Genomic DNA, 15,967 nt, shown 5'->3' on the forward strand with positions numbered 1-15,967 from the left:
CATAGGTAAAATCAATTTACAATGTTTCCTATTTCTCAACAATTCTTGACCAAATTAAGAAAATTAAAAAATGTGTTTTAAAATTATTATTAATACTTTTCCAAATAGATATTTTTTTATAAAAAATATTGCTAAAAAGTATATTCAAAAGAGGTATAAAAAACAAATAAAAAGATTGAAATTTTAAAACTAAAAACCATAATTAAAATAGTTATGGAAAGTGATGTTATGCATTTTTCCAACGTCAAATATAAAAAAAAAAGTTGAAATTTTTTGGTTTCCAAATTGTAGAATAAAAAAGGGAAATAAAATTGGAAAGGAATTGAAGATGAATAAATAAAGAAGGATGAGTTGAATTGGATTTAATGTAATGAAAAAGAGAAAGAGAGTAAAGAGTTGAGGATTAAGAATGTGAAGAAAATGGAAAGGAAGAGAGAAAGGTTGAAAGTTGAAAGCGGCAATGGAATGGGATGAGCTGGCAGAATGCGCTGGGTTTGATTCGACTGACACCCATTTTGATTGAACGGTGCATATCAAAACGCCACTTTTGCCCCAACCCTTCAAAATCTCTTCTTTCTCCCCCCACACCCCCGCACTCCCTCTCTCGTTTTCAACATCAAACATAACAACTCATCACCATTTAACCCATTCAAATTCATTCGTTTCTTCAATCAATCAAATCAAATCAATATCCCCTTCTTCTACATTGCCTACACTGCGCTTGGTACTCCTCTTTTTCCCCTCTTTTCATTATTCTCTTTCTTTACTCCTCCTTAGATCTGTTTCTTCTCTGCCGTTTTCTGTTTTTTTTGTCATTGAATGTGGCTTCTTTGTTCATGGGTTTTCTTCTTTTCCTTTTTTTTTTTTTTTTCTGTTTTTTCTTTTTCTTTTTTGGGTTCTGGGATTCGAAATGCCGATGCAGGGTGAATATAGATTGCCATTATGAGGTTTCTTTCTTAGGCTGCTCGATTGGTTTATTACATTGCTGTTTTGGCTGATGTGTATATGTTGATAAGCTGAAGAATTCATGTGAACTTGTGTTTGGTTATTCTTTAGATGATTTTTGAACTACAATCTTAGAGGGTGCTTTTGTTTTGTTTTGTTTTCTTGTTTTTTTTTTTTGTTTGTTTTTCTCTTGCTTTGTAATTAGACAACTTGAATGAATCTTGGCGTTATAAATCCTAAAGCTAATGCGTTTTGCTCCAATTAAGCAACCGAGACCTGAACGCTTTGAAGATCACAACGAAAGGAAATCATATTCTTTCCTGTTAGCATGTTATTGAGAGCAATCGACTCAATTTTTTAAACCAGTCAATCAGTCAACAGCGAACAAACTCTTGCTGAGGCTGCTCATAAACGCTTGAATATCATTTATCTAGAGTCACAACTTTACTTTACTCGGACATTTTAAAGGCCTTGTTTGATAAGCTTTTGGTTTTTAATTTTTAAAATTTAAGCTCGTTTGTTAGGTGCAAACAAAGTCCTAACATTGGTTAAAGAAAAGATAATTCATGTTATAACCAGTAAGTCTAAGTACAACTGTCTCTGTCCAACTTTTAGATAGTTTCGAAAGTGAAACCACGATGGTTTATGCCCAAAGTGGACACTATTGTATAATTGTAGACATAGGTGAAGGTTTTGTTGACCTTATCAATTAGTACTAGAGCCATGGTCTAATCCTAGCCGCACTTAGTGGAATCTTCGAATTTCGAACAAAGAGCATTAAGAAAACCTCTTAGTTGACATTGTGTATAAAAGTCATAGAACGAACACAAAGTGCTTTGGAGTGACAAGCAAGTTATGTCACGTTTTAATTTAAAACTGAGATAAGTCACAATGCTCAAAGTTCATCATTGATATTTTTACAAAACTCATTTGGTAACAGATGAATTTCTTGATCACTTTCTCACTTTTAACTATAATCTTTCAGACCACTGGAATCTACCGACAGTAATCACGATGGTTTCACAGCAATTTACTGTAGATCTGAATAAACCACTTGTGTTCCAGGTTAGTTACACGATCACCATGCCTTCATATTTACACGTGTTTTTTCTGTAACTATAGTAAACTATGTTATGCTATGTTTCAAGGCTGTGGGGATGGATAAACAATGGATTTGGGTTTTAAGGTAGCAAATTTTCTTGGTTTATTAGTATCAGTTGAATTCATGAATAATGGTTTGGGTTTTCTTTATGTTGTCCCAATCCACTCTGCTCCAACCAAAGCTGCTCATTATAAATTCAGAGGAAATTGCTTAGTTATGTTTGTTCTTCCATAGGTTGGCCATCTTGGAGAAGCATATCAAGAGTGGGTTCACCAGCCTATTATCAGCAAGGAAAGACCTCGATTCTTCAAGAGTGACTTTTGGGAGGTGACGAATTGATGCCCTTTTCTAGTTTTCAAAGAGTATGAAATTTCATTAGCATTGTTTTTGATATTTTTAAATCTGGAAACAGTTCTGTACATGCACAGCATGGTGGGCGGTTCCACTCATATGGCTGCCAGTGGTCTGTTGGTTCGTTTCCATGTCTGTCAACATGGGGCACACATTTTCTCAGATATCACTAATGGTGATCTTGGGCATTTCCATTTGGACGTTGATTGAATACATAGTTCATCGTTTCCTATTCCATATTGAAACCCAGAGTTATTGGTTAGTATCTCGATCTGTTGGAGTGCTTTTCCTTATGCAAATTTGGGAAAATTTTAATAACGCCCTAAACATTCTTTAGGGGAAATACCATGCATTACCTTATTCATGGTTGCCACCACAAGCACCCAATGGATAGTCTGCGACTCGTTTTTCCTCCTACTGCAACAGCTGTTCTGTTATTTCCAGTATGTCCACTCCCCCCTCTTCTTGGCTTCTAAATTTGCTCAATATTGCATTATGGAGTATTTGAATTCGTTGGTTCCGAAAGAAAGAGTGTAGTAAATGAGCAAGCAGTTTAAAGAGAAGTGTTGAAGTTATTTTTAAAATGACATATAGATGGTCTAATTGTTTTCTTTACACATAATCCTTGTAGTTGATTTTATCTTTTCTATCCATTGTTGACAGTTATGGAACTTGGTTAAACTCTTTTTCCCACCATCTATGGCTCCAGCTCTGTTTGGAGGCGGGCTTTTGGGTTATGTGATCTATGATGTTACTCACTACTACTTGCATCATGGCCAACCCACAGGAGACATGCCAAAAAAATTGAAGGTAAAGCACTGCATAATGTCCCCACTTTCTTCTCAATCAAGTAGCTCAATGCTCGTCGTTTTGAGTCCAACTTGAGTGTAGCTTAACTGATAAAGGCATATATGGAGGTCTAAGGTTCAAATTCTCCCACTGTTCATGTGTTTGTTTTAAAAAATTCTTTAAAATGATGATACCATCGATGTTATAGCCTGAAACATTGAAGAGAGTGAAATAGGAAGATGGTTGACATATCGGTGTAGTGTTGGCCAAAGTGACTCCAAAGGTCAAGTTGAATCATGGAGTGAAAATCTTGAGTTTACCAAGGAATCAGCGGGATCGTTGGAGAGTCCCTTTGGCTTACCTGTATGCCGTATCAATATGCTGAGCATCCTATCTCACTCTTCCTTTGGCTTGTAGGTTATTGAATGGATGGAAACATTCACCATCGGCTATTTCATTTTTAATATTTGTTCTGTTTTGAGTTGTTGCCCCAATTGAATGAGTTGTGTTTGTGTAGAAATATCATATGAATCATCACTACCGCATCCTGAATAAAGGCTTCGGCGTCACTTCACCCCTTTGGGACAGAGTATTTGGAACACTTCCGGGATCTAAAGTAGCTGAGAAGACTAGATAGCAAAGTTTTATGGCTCAACAAGTTTCAGTGATTTAAAGTACATATTTTTGTCTTTATATTCATTGTTTTCCATTTGTTGCATCGTGACAATGCTAAGTGAGATAGAAGATTGTGTCAGCTTTGTGCTGTAAATTATTCAAGGATGGAAGGTTTTGTATAGGATTCGATGTAGTCTAATAATGGAAGATTCATTTGTGTCTCACTTTGTTATCGTTATTACTTATTGTCATTCACCATGTTCAGGCGAAGCAACTCATATCTTATCAGCTATAAATTATTTTCTTTTGGCATAAATTTGAGTCCAGAATGAATAAGCTAAAAGGAGAGAGATAAGTAACTGGTGGTGGCTCTGAGATCGCTACAACACAAGAAATACCATTATTGTTTTCAGGCGATTTCTTTGGACAAACAATGATAGGATAATTCTATAAATGTAATGTGGTAACCAGTTTTTGGGTTAACACCTTCATCCACCCAACCTTCTCGACCCAATTTTTGGTTTCATACATGAATCTTTCTTCAAAATGTTGTGACTAATCAAACTCCAAGATTGTGATGATGACGTTTGATGATGATTTCAAATCTCTTCTTTTAGCACTCCACAACATTGTGATGATGACGTTGACGCAAATAAATTATTTAGGTTATGAAAATGACTTTTTATGCCACATAATTTATGTAAGAAGTGATTAAGAAAGAACTAGACATACTTTGTTGTGATCAGTACTCAATACATCCGTTGATATTTTAAAATATTAAAGTTGTTATCTAGACTGATTTCTTTTCATTGTTTTATGTGCAATGATTTGTTTCATATGAGAAAATTTTCAAGGTTCATTGTTTCGTTTCGTTGCATCACTTCATAGAAGGATTTACCAGTATCTTATTGCACTTAGAGATCAAGCAAATTACAAACTTCAAAGGGAAGGGAAAAAACAAACACACAATGCTTCAAACAACTCTAATCAAATCCCCTTTTGGAAGAGCCAAAGCTTCTTAAAGCTTCAGAAGTTGGAATAGGTGGAATGCTCTGTTCATGTCTGAAGAAGTTATCAGGATCAACTTTAGTCTTAACTCTCAGCAATCTCCCAAAGTTTTCCTTGAAATACCGAGTTCCCCATCCAATTGACTCGATGTAGCTTGTGTTGCTGTTCTTGTTGATTCCCAAATCAAGATCTCTGTAATTCACATACGCTTCTCTTGGAAGCTGTGAAACATAAGGTGTCATGTAATTGTACAGCTTCTTGATCCATTGCAGGTGTTTGTCTTGATTTTCCTCTACTTTTTGCCATGTAGTTAAGTACTGAATCTTGAAAAGGACTCCTCTTCTGTGAGGAAATGGAATCTCAGTCTCTGAAATTTTCCCCATCATTCCACCATAAGGATTCCATATCATCAAGGGACCTTCATCTTCAAACAGCCTTTTCCAAAGTCCTTCAAGACCTGTTTCTGGAATGGGGTTTTTGACAAAGTCTGATTTGGCTTTGAAATAGTTTTTGAATGTGGATTTGCCTTGGAGAAGCACTTCTGGTGGAGTTCCACTTGGGTAACCAGCAATATAAAGAACTGATTTGATCCAGCTTGTTTCTATGCAATCTTTTCTTGTCAAACTCAATTCAGGAAAGCTTTCACCCATAACTTTGAGGAGTCTGCTTGCATCACCTAAGAAGAGAGCATTGTAAGCTGTGCTCACCGTTTTCTGACCACCATTTGCAGCCACATTTATAATGACTCTGATGAACAAATCATCGTCCAGCTTATCAGCAACCTGTTGCCATTTGTATAGGATTTTTGTAGCACCTTGTTCTAATGTCTTTGCAACTGTAAAAACAGTCACAGTTGATGGAACAGGAACCAAATTTAGCTTCCACCACAGAATGATTCCAAAACTCCCCCCTCCTCCTCCTCTAATAGCCCAAAATAGGTCCTCTCCCATGGCTTCTCTGTTTAGAATTCTCCCATTTGCATCAACAATCCGAGCATCAACGACATTGTCGGCACCAAGACCATATTTTCGCATCATAGAACCATAAGCTCCACCTGTTATATGACCTCCAACACCCAAACTTGGGCAAAGCCCAGCTGGGAAGCCATGAACCTTACTTTTCTCAGCAATTCTGTAATAAACCTCGCCAATCGTGGCCCCAGCCTGAGCCCAAGCGCTATTACTCTCGATGTCGACCTTGATGGATCGGAGCTTGGCAAGGTCGAGAATTATGAAAGGTGTCTCCATTTCAGACGCATAAGAGAGACCCTCATAGTCATGGCCTCCACTACGAACTCTAAGATGAATCCTGAGCTGTTTTGAGCATATAACAGCTGATTGGACATGGGAATCAACCAATGGGGTGAAGATGAACAGAGGCTTTGGCACTGAAGGCTCCAAGTACCTCAGATTCTGAGCAGTTGATTGCAAAAGAGCATTAAATGTAGCATTGTTTGGAGCACAAAAAGATGAGTAAGGGACAGAAAATTGAGAGTTCTCATTGAGACATTGAAGGAAACTCTCCTCAAGGGAAGATGAATCGACCCAAGAAGAAGATGAAAGCAAAAAGACAAGAAACAGAGGAGCTACAAAGGATTTGTACTTGGGATTTGTAGACACCATCATAGCTAACAACAAAAGGCTCAATTAGTACCTTAATATCTGTGGAATGGCAGTAAAAAATGGTTTCTCAAATCATATATAGGGAAAAGTTTCAAGGTTTGGCTATGAAAGTGGCATCAAACTCATAGTTGGGCTAATAGAAACGTCATAGATTAAATGGATAAGGACAAAGTGATGATGATCCTCGCAAAATCAACTGTTGATTTTGTTTGTACGTTACACATTCCTTTAAGAAAACAAAACTTTTCTAATCCATGTCTTTAAGGAACATCTGCTGCCTTGTGTCTGTTCAAACGTGAAGCAAAAATGAAAGTGACTCATACATTAACACCTTTTGTTTGTCCCAAATATCAAATTATACAATAAAATATGGTATTCTGAGGCAGTTCTATAAAATAAATGTTCTCTACCATGCAAATTAATTACTATAATGTTGTTAGATCGTAATTAATAAGTCTCGAAACAACAGAATAGGAAGATGACGTTGGTTGTAATGAGAAGTTCTTTGCTGCAAAATAAGGCTTTGGAAACTTTTGCAATTAGACAAGGAAAAATATTGACTGTTCTTCCATTTAACAAATTATCACATTCATTTAAGAAACTTCTACGTACCAATGATTATTAATAATTTGAACTTAGTGTATATATGCTAAATATGTGTTTTACACTTAATTTAACATGGATGATCAATCCTACATTTATAGTTTGTAGTCCATTAATCAATAGTTTTCCGCTTAGAAGAAATCTTACTTGTAGGGAAAGATTGCTATTTTAAGTGTTCTCTTAATAATTTTGATAAGAATGACATGTAAAAGTTCCTTTATTTTGAACAAGAGTTTGAGGTGGTTTCATGTATTATTTTGTTCAGTTCAGAAAATTTTGTTCCCAATAAAAAAAAATCACTATTGGGAGTGAATGATATGATTTTCTGATATAGATAAAGACATAGTGGGAGGGTAGGATTTGTGAAGATAAATCTTTCAGTGATAAAACTCCAAAGCAGAATAATTGGTAAATGAGGCATTCTTAAACCACTGCCACTCATTAATAATATAATTGCAAGGCAGTAAGTGAATGATTACAAAAAATTGTCATCTCACTTTGAAGTTTAAATTACGAAAGCTTGAGAAGAAAAAAAATTGACTTCAAATCATGGTGGGTGGTGCTGCTTGATGGTATTATTCTTTTCCCACTAGTTCTTCTTTGTTGTGGAATCCTATTCACTAATAAGATATGGGCAAATTGCTCAAGGATAATCATGGGTTAGCTCAGCTTCCTAGAGGAACAATAGCTTCTTCTTCAATATTGGATCTTGTGTTTGACGATTTTACATGCGTATTATAACACAGTAGGTCCAATCTTCATCTTCATCGTCCTCCAACAATAATAAAAAATTTGGTATTTGAAGAGTTTGAGGCTTCATTCATTCCATGGCCTCAAACAAATGCTTCCCCTCTGTGAAGTGGATTTACAAAAGCTGTGCTGTGAACGTGAAGATGGCCACCATGGTCAGCCTCCAACTTCCACTCCAAGTACTCAAACCAGAAGATTGGAGCTCTGCAATAAGCAAAGAAATTTGAACAAAGTGAGAGATAGAATCTGTTCCTCCCCTCTATATGGATGAAAACTAAGGAAAACAAGAATCTAACTTAATTTTGATGGAGAGAGATAGTAAAACTAATTATGTTTTTATATCTTTTAAGTCATACTACCATACGGGATTCCATAACGTACTGGATATTTGGGAGCTTGTTGTGAAAAACAGTTATCAGAAACCATCTTAAAGAGCTGCCTTTTGATTCAGGATTCTAAAGGGAATGCTTTCAAGTAAAGGGTGTAACTTACAATTCAATGGAATTATGGTCCTTTTTTTTTAAAAAAAAAAAAGACCTGCATAACAAGGCCTAACTATTGTACTTTTCTGACTCCATGGGATGAAATGAAACGTTCCACCACTTTAGTTACAACTACCAAGTTTACATACCACAAGCTATACATTGTAGCCAAACTATATCTCGGTTGGGTTTAGCAAATATATGTACATCCATCCCATCTATGAGCCATTACAGACAATATGAAGCCAACTAATTAGCCCACCAAATCACAGATTCAATCCAACCCATTTCAATACAATCTTCTTTCTTCAAACCCAATTCAGGAAAATCCCTTTTCAGTATCGAGAGAAGCTGATCGGCCCGTCCAAGAAACAGAGTATAAACAGAAGCTCTGAGTGTGTTCTTTGGTTTTGAATAAATGGGTTGCAACAAAAGTCTCATAAAAAGATCGCTGTCGGTACCATGCTCTTCCAATGTTCTTTGGATCCGAAAAGCTCTCACCGTTTCCGGCACTGGTACCAAATGGATTGTATACGCTAGAATAACCCCAAACTAGCTCCACCTCCGCCTCTAATCGCCCAAAAAAGATCCTCCATGATTTTTCTGTCGACGATTCTTCCATTCACTGATATGCCCTCCAACACCAACAGTAGGACAAACACCCGCCCGAAAGCCATGGAGCTCGCTTTGTTCCCAAATTCTGTAATAAAGCTCCCCTAAAGTAGCACCGGCTTGAACCCAAGCACATCGGCTCTGCGAATCCACTGCAATGGATCGGAGATTAAACATGTCGATGAGAAAGAAGGGAAACAGAGGCCCTCGAAATCACGGCCGCTGCTTCTGATTCTGAGATAAAGAGCGAAGGATTTGGCGCAAATGAGAGTGGATTGGAGATGGGATTCGTGTAATTGGGTGATAATGAATGTGGGTTCCGGGGTGGAGGAGGTGTTGAATCGGGCATTTCGGATGTAGGCTCGAAGAAGAGAGGAATATGAGATGTTAGTTGGGTCAAAGACGATGTTGGATGTTAATTGGTTTGGATCAAAGTGGTTTTGTAGGCAATCCGACTGACATTCCACTTCGCCGGTGACAATAAAAATGGCACTTTTTCTTGTGTTCTACGTATTCCCTAAAGCTCTTTATTTTAAACTCACTTCTATTCCATGTTTGAGAATTGAGAGCAATCCCAACCTATGTCTCCTCAGTTACACAATGATAATAGTGATGCACAAACCCAGATCTTCGTATCCATAACTTGATTGTTGAATTGTTGTGGTATCAATATTCAATGACACGATCCTAAGAACTCTCTGTCACATAATCTCTCCTATAGCTTAATAAAAGTGGCACAAGAAATTCCTACTAAGTTACAACCGACACATGATCATTTTCCAAAATAAACTGCTTCACTTTAGTTCTATCATTCCAAGATGTTTTCCAAACTTGGAAGTTTAAAAAGAAAAATTAATACATCTACTCCTAGAAGAACACGACGGCTTCTAAAAAAGGAATGAATGCATTACAATATAATTGTGTCTTGAAATAGTATATGGACATTCAGATTATAATTTTCATTTCAAACGTTTAAAAAATCAATAGTCAACATTTTATAGCTTTCTTTAAGGGCCTTAATTTTTCTAAACTTTACCAAATTTCGACTTTTAAACCAAACAAATGCATCAACACCCCAAGTGTCCATAAGCTGCAAATTGACCAAGCAGTCGCCCCAGAATGCAGCCCTGCAAATCAGCCAACTGATATAACTCATTGATTGTCAATAAAATTTCAATCTTTTCAGCCGATTTCATGGTGCCTCCAAAGTCAAGCTTTCCTACTTTTATCAAAGAACCAAAGCTTTATAATCCAATGCCAGAAACTTTTATTGTTTTACATTTTAACTCATTTTCATACAAACGTATAGAGAAATGTTGTAGATAAGTATTAAGTCCATACATCAATATCTTTGGTTTCCATCATAAAAGAAACCAAGACAATCGTTCTAATCAAAACAATCTAAATTTTTATATGTTACTAAAATAAAAATAACACATATCTTCTCACATTGCCATTACAATGCAATGCAAGTAAAAATCATATTGTAGATAAATTGATATTAAATCCCAATACCATCTGTCTCATGGCTTACTTGAATGAGTTGGAATACTCTGTTCGTTCCAGAAGAAATTCTCTGGATCTACAGCCGTCTTCACCTTCACTAGTCTTTCAAAATTCTCACCAAAGTACTTGAACCCATAAACTTTTCCATCTTCAAAGCTGTTCTTGTCATTGTTGTTGATACCAATGTCCAAATCTCGGTAGTTCAAGAACGATTGCCTTGGATTCTTTGAAACAAATGGGGTCATGAAACTGTACAGCCTTCTTATTTGCTTCACAAACTCCTGATCTGCTTCCGGCCCTGGTTCGTTCCAGTTCACCGAGTATTGGATTTTGTATAAATTCCCTGCTCGGTGAGGAAATGGAGTTGCCGTTGATGAAATTTCGCTCATCTTTCCGCCGTAAGGGTTGAACACCAGCCCTGTTTTGCCGATTTCGATCATCTTCTTGTACAACCAATTCAACCCATCTCTGGAAATGGGTTTCTGAACGTAATCCGATTTCCTTCTGAGAAACCCTGCTGAATCGACATTCCGATCGAGTAGAGCTTCCGGTGAAGTTCCGATATCGAAATTACCCCACCAGAGAACAGAGTCGATCCAACTCATTTCAGTACAATTCTCTTTCTGTAAACCCAATTCCGGTAATTCTTTTTTCAACAAGGAAACGAGTTCTTCGGATTTCCCAAGGAACAAGGCGACGACGCTGGCTCTGATTGTTCGAGTTCCCTTTTTTATTTTACTGGAAACTGGCTGTAAAAGTAGCCTCATGAACAGATTCTCGTCGGTGGTCGGAGCTACTTCTTGCCATCTGACGACTAAATCCGCAGCGTTCTGTTCTATAGTTCTCTCAACTCGGAATATGGTGACCGTCTCCGGCACCGGAACCAGCCGGATCTTGTAGGCGAGGACAACGCCAAAACTGGCTCCGCCTCCACCCTTAATGGCCCAGAAAAGATCCTCCCCCATGGATTTCGAATCGAGGATTCTACCCTTCACATCGACAATCCGAGCATCGAGAACATGGTCAACAGCGAGCCCGTACTTCCGGAGCATGTTGCCATAGCCGCCACCACTAATGTGACCGCCGACGCCGACAGTGGGACAAACCCCAGCCGGGTAACCAAGAACCTTACTCTTCTCCCAAATTCTGTAGTACACTTCTCCGAGTGTGGCTCCAGCTCCAACCCACGCCGACTGGTCTGCAACATCGACAGTTACCGTCCGGAGGTTGGACATGTCGAGAATGATGAACTCGACATCGGAAATATAGGAAACACCCTCGTAATCGTGACCCCCACTTCGGATTTTGAGTTGAATACCGAGTTTCTTGGAGCAAATAACCGCGGATTGGACATGGGATTCAGTCAATGGAGTGACAATTATGACTGGTTTGGGGGCAGAGGAGGTGTTGAAACGCGCATTTCGGATATAGGCCCTAAGAACGGACGTGTAAGAAGCATTTTCTCGTGCAAAGACAATGGAGGAAACTCCAGCGGAAGAGTTCGAATTGGATTGAAAGCAGTGGAGAAATGTGGAGTAGACAGAATCAGCAGCGGCGGTGGGAGCAGAGAAAGGGAGGAGAAGAAGGCAGAGAAGAGGAATAAGAGGAAACATGGTTGGAATTGAGATTGTTCATTTGATAAATTGGTGTTGTAGGACATTGATTTATACACAAATGAAAAGATCAGATGGAAAAATGGAAGTGGGTTCCGTGTTGAAGCATGAAACTTTCTTGGCTTGACCAAGAAAAGTCAGATTATAAAAATCAATTGGTTTTTCTTTGGGTAATGTGAGAATTTGGAGTAACTCTTAGGTGACACTGATTTGTACGTAGCAAAATAAAAGAAAACCGTGTGCTTATTATTCTTTGCCCATTTATTTATATAAACACTATAATTGCTGTGTTACTCTGCCTAATCACTCACTAATCTCTGCCATTATTAAACTAAAAAGAGGATTGGGAAGATAATGCCGGCGAAGGCGGCATTACATGCGGACGTTGATCATATGGAAATTAAAATATGAAGATGTCACACTCAAACTCAAATGGGGACTTTGACGAACCCTAACTCTATTTTTTTATTTATTATATTAACTAAATTGATGCTTTTTCATTCAAGCTTCTAAACTTTATGAAAAATCAATTATTGATTTGAGATTTTAAATTGATATTTGTGTATAAATAGTGATAAGGGAAAAGGGAGTGGGGAAGGAATAAGCGGTGTATAATTTGACTAAGAAAAAATGAGTGGAGAAAAATGAGATGTTAATTAATGAAGAGAAAAATATGGGTTGCAAAGAACGTGAATGAATTTGAGATCTTTTGTGATATGATTGGAACTATATAGAATAGAAGAAATGCCACGTTTGTACTCACAATCTCCATATCAATTATTCACTACCATAATATATACACTACTTTTTCTATCTAATGTAAATTATTTACTACATATGCAATTATTTTACCTATGTTAAATATGGGCTTTCTTTTTTCATTTATGCAACTAACTTATTTTATATGATATGATGATGAAATAATGACGGAATAATCGAGATCTAATTTTATAATTATTTAAATTGTATTTTTAACAAAAGAATATTATTTTCGTGATTTTTTAATAGAAAATAGAAAAAATAGAAAAAATGCAATATCTTAAATGGGAAAATGATTGAATTCAACCATTTGAAATGTCAACTTCCAAATAAATTTAAAACTTGACTTTTATTTAATTTTTAATCCACACTACGTTCCCCACACATTTTCCTTTTTCATTTTTTTTGTCATTTAAATTATTTATGAATATATATATAGCGAAATAAAAAAGTGATATTATATTTATAAAATTATTCAATTTAAATTGAATTTTGTCTTTTTCATTTTATATAGCAAAAGAAAAGAAGGGTGTAATAGTAATATGGGATTTTGAGTTGGTCCAAACTCGAAAGCACGTGGGAGCCTGGGAGGTGGCTAATGAAGTTTATAACCACAAGTTGGGAACCGGAACGCGTTTTTAGTCGTCACGGATGCATGCGGAGGATACCCACACCCACACCCACACCCACATCCCCTCCAAATTTTAAAAAAGTTTGACCAACTCAAACTATCTCCCTCCTTACCTACTCTTATTATTGTGACCCTTTTTTTTCCTCATCAAATAAATGCTCCAAATTATTCATACCCCACACATCAAAAAATAAAATGTGGAAAATTCCTCCCATACAGAACTTACAACTTTTCTTTTTCTTGACTAATGAAATGAAACTTACAATCAAACAAAACTTAGTTTTCAATTTGTATGTATACAATAATTATAAGGTATGTTACTGTGATATTGGCTACTACTATCACATATATGCAAACTCTTATTCATTAATTTTACGACTACTCTCTTTTTAAATGTTTATATATTTAGAAAAAAAATGGATGAGATGAGAAATGCACAGTTTAAAGGCTTTCAGCTCTGCCATTAGAATCTAATGCTTCAACTTCAACACATGGAATGCTCTGTTCATATCTGAAAAAGTTATCTGGATCCACCATACTCTTCACCTTCACCAATCTATCAAAATTTCCCTTGAAATACTTTCTTCCCCAAATGCTGCCCACCCAATAGCTTGCATTTCCAATCCCATTCACTCCCAAATCCACGTCTCTGTAGTTCAAATAAGCACTTCTTGGCGATTTCGAAACATATGGTGTCATGTACTTGTAAAGCTCTCTAATCTTCTTCAAATTCTTGGCTGCAGCCTCATCCCCTTCTTCTTTCCATGTCACTGAGTATTGAATTTTGTATTTGTTCCCAGCTCTATGTGGAAATGGAGTCTCCGTCTCTGGAATTTGACTCATTTTCCCACCGTATGGGTTGAAAGTCAGTGCTGGTCTTTTCAGTTCTATCATTTTTCTCATCATTCCTTCAAGATCTGCCTTTGAGATTGGTTCTTGAACATAATCTGATTTCTTCTTCAAGAACTTTTCAGAGTTGGGTTGTCTTTCAAGCAAGACATTTAGTGGAGTTCCGATTGGGTAGTTTGACCAAAACAGAATAGACTCAATCCAACTCATTTCTTTACAATCCTCATCCTTAATACCCAATTCAGGAAATCTTTCAGACATTAACGCAAAGAGTTTCTGTGCATTTCCAAGGAATAAGGAAACGAATTTGGCCTTCGCTGTTTTTTGGGTTTTTTTATTTACAGGAAGAATCACTACTCTTATGAATAGATTTTCATCAATTGTATCGGCAATTTCTTGCCATTTGTGCAAGATATCTACAACACCTTCTTCTATGGTTTTCTCCGTTCTAAAAACAGTGACAGTTTCAGGTAATAGAACAAGTTTAAACTTCCACGAAACAATGACACCAAAACTAGCTCCACCTCCTCCTCTAATTGCCCAAAACAAATCTTCCCCCATTGTTTCTCTATCCAAAACCCTACCATTAACATCAACGATCAAAGCATCAACTACATTATCTACTGAAACCCCAAATTTCCTCATTAAATTACCGTATCCAGCGCCGCTGAGATGACCTCCAACTCCAACCGTGGGGCAAACCCCAGCTGGGAATCCATGGATCTTGCTCTTCTCTGCAATTTTGTAGTAAACTTCGCCGAGGGTTGCACCAGAATCCACCCACGCGCTTTCGTCTTCAATGTCGACAGCTACGGATCGAAGATTGAACATATCAAGGATCACAAATGGGGAAGCGGATACATAAGAAAGACCGTCGTAGTCATGGCCGCCACTTCGGATTCTGATTTCAAGGGCGTGGATTCTGCAACAGAGAACGGTGGCTTGAACGTGGGAAACATGGGTTGGGGTGACAATGAACAAGGGTTTTGGGGTAGTGGGTGAAGTGAACCTGAGATTTCTGATGTAAGAGTTTAAGACAGGGGAGTAAGATGGGTTATCAGGGAAGAAGGTAACTTCAGAGATTGGGGAAGATGATGGTGAAGAATGATCGAAAAGACAGTGGAGAAGGGTTTGATGAGAGGGAAATTGAGCAGAAAGTGCCATTGAAGAGAGAATGAGAAGAAGGGTTGTGAGAATTGGGATCCCCATTGAAATGGGTTTAGGAGGAAGATGATGAAAACAAAAGAAACAACGGGGAATTTGGATTGACCAATGGAGGGTGGCAGTTCATACTTGAAGGCTAAGTAAAATGGGTTATTCCAAACAATCGACACCACTAAGTAACAAATTAATTAAAGATAGCGACGGATAACAAAATGAAGCTCTATGAATTTGTATGTTTAAATTTTGCTATACAGTTGATTTGATAATTCATAATTGTTGCTAAGAGAGAGGATTTGAATGATTTCACATAATTGTAGAAAGTGAAAACCAACTAGAAAACAAAACAGTTTTCTTAAAACAAATGCAACAAGAGAATGAAGTATGCAAGTTTTAGAATATCATTCATTCAAAGCTACGTCTCCCCCCTACTTTCCTTCTTTATTTATACATAATATTGCATATTTATTTATTTTTTAAAAATAAATATTGAAATTATTATAAAATATAGAAAAAAAAAGAATTATAATTCTAAAACTACTTTCTATTTAAGATTAAAATTATAAAAG

At 36.9% G+C, this 15,967-nt stretch overlaps 4 protein-coding genes and 1 pseudogene across 4 annotated transcripts; 1 reads left to right on the forward strand and 4 right to left on the reverse strand.

Moving 5' to 3' along the window:
* The first annotated feature begins 349 nt into the window (after nucleotides 1–349).
* On the forward strand, nucleotides 350–4,045 carry LOC101223157 (dihydroceramide fatty acyl 2-hydroxylase FAH1). The gene is made up of 7 exons (XM_004134562.3): nucleotides 350–724; nucleotides 1,931–2,010; nucleotides 2,282–2,374; nucleotides 2,460–2,656; nucleotides 2,736–2,841; nucleotides 3,062–3,208; nucleotides 3,705–4,045. Exons 2-7 carry the CDS (start codon nucleotides 1,960–1,962, stop codon nucleotides 3,822–3,824), a joined length of 714 nt encoding a protein of 237 aa, XP_004134610.1. The 5' UTR covers nucleotides 350–724; nucleotides 1,931–1,959; the 3' UTR covers nucleotides 3,825–4,045.
* A 603-nt stretch (nucleotides 4,046–4,648) lies between these two features.
* Nucleotides 4,649–6,544, reverse strand: LOC101209414 (berberine bridge enzyme-like 15). The gene has a single exon (XM_004134506.3). It carries the CDS (start codon nucleotides 6,433–6,435, stop codon nucleotides 4,786–4,788), a length of 1,650 nt encoding a protein of 549 aa, XP_004134554.1. The 5' UTR covers nucleotides 6,436–6,544; the 3' UTR covers nucleotides 4,649–4,785.
* Nucleotides 6,545–8,197: 1,653 nt separating this feature from the next.
* Nucleotides 8,198–9,519, reverse strand: LOC105436046 (annotated as a pseudogene).
* Nucleotides 9,520–9,764: 245 nt separating this feature from the next.
* LOC101209166 (berberine bridge enzyme-like 21) lies at nucleotides 9,765–12,109 on the reverse strand. Its single transcript, XM_004134505.3, has 2 exons — nucleotides 10,414–12,109; nucleotides 9,765–10,006 (listed from the first exon to the last, which is right to left on the reverse strand). Exons 1-2 carry the CDS (start codon nucleotides 11,996–11,998, stop codon nucleotides 9,912–9,914), a joined length of 1,680 nt encoding a protein of 559 aa, XP_004134553.2. The 5' UTR covers nucleotides 11,999–12,109; the 3' UTR covers nucleotides 9,765–9,911.
* Nucleotides 12,110–13,546: 1,437 nt separating this feature from the next.
* LOC101210156 (berberine bridge enzyme-like 21) lies at nucleotides 13,547–15,790 on the reverse strand. The gene has a single exon (XM_004134847.3). It carries the CDS (start codon nucleotides 15,444–15,446, stop codon nucleotides 13,830–13,832), a length of 1,617 nt encoding a protein of 538 aa, XP_004134895.1. The 5' UTR covers nucleotides 15,447–15,790; the 3' UTR covers nucleotides 13,547–13,829.
* Between the last annotated feature and the right edge of the window lie 177 nt (nucleotides 15,791–15,967).

Source organism: Cucumis sativus, chromosome 6 (genome assembly GCF_000004075.3).
Source record: "Cucumis sativus cultivar 9930 chromosome 6, Cucumber_9930_V3, whole genome shotgun sequence".
In the NCBI taxonomy this organism is placed as follows: domain Eukaryota; kingdom Viridiplantae; phylum Streptophyta; class Magnoliopsida; order Cucurbitales; family Cucurbitaceae; genus Cucumis; species Cucumis sativus.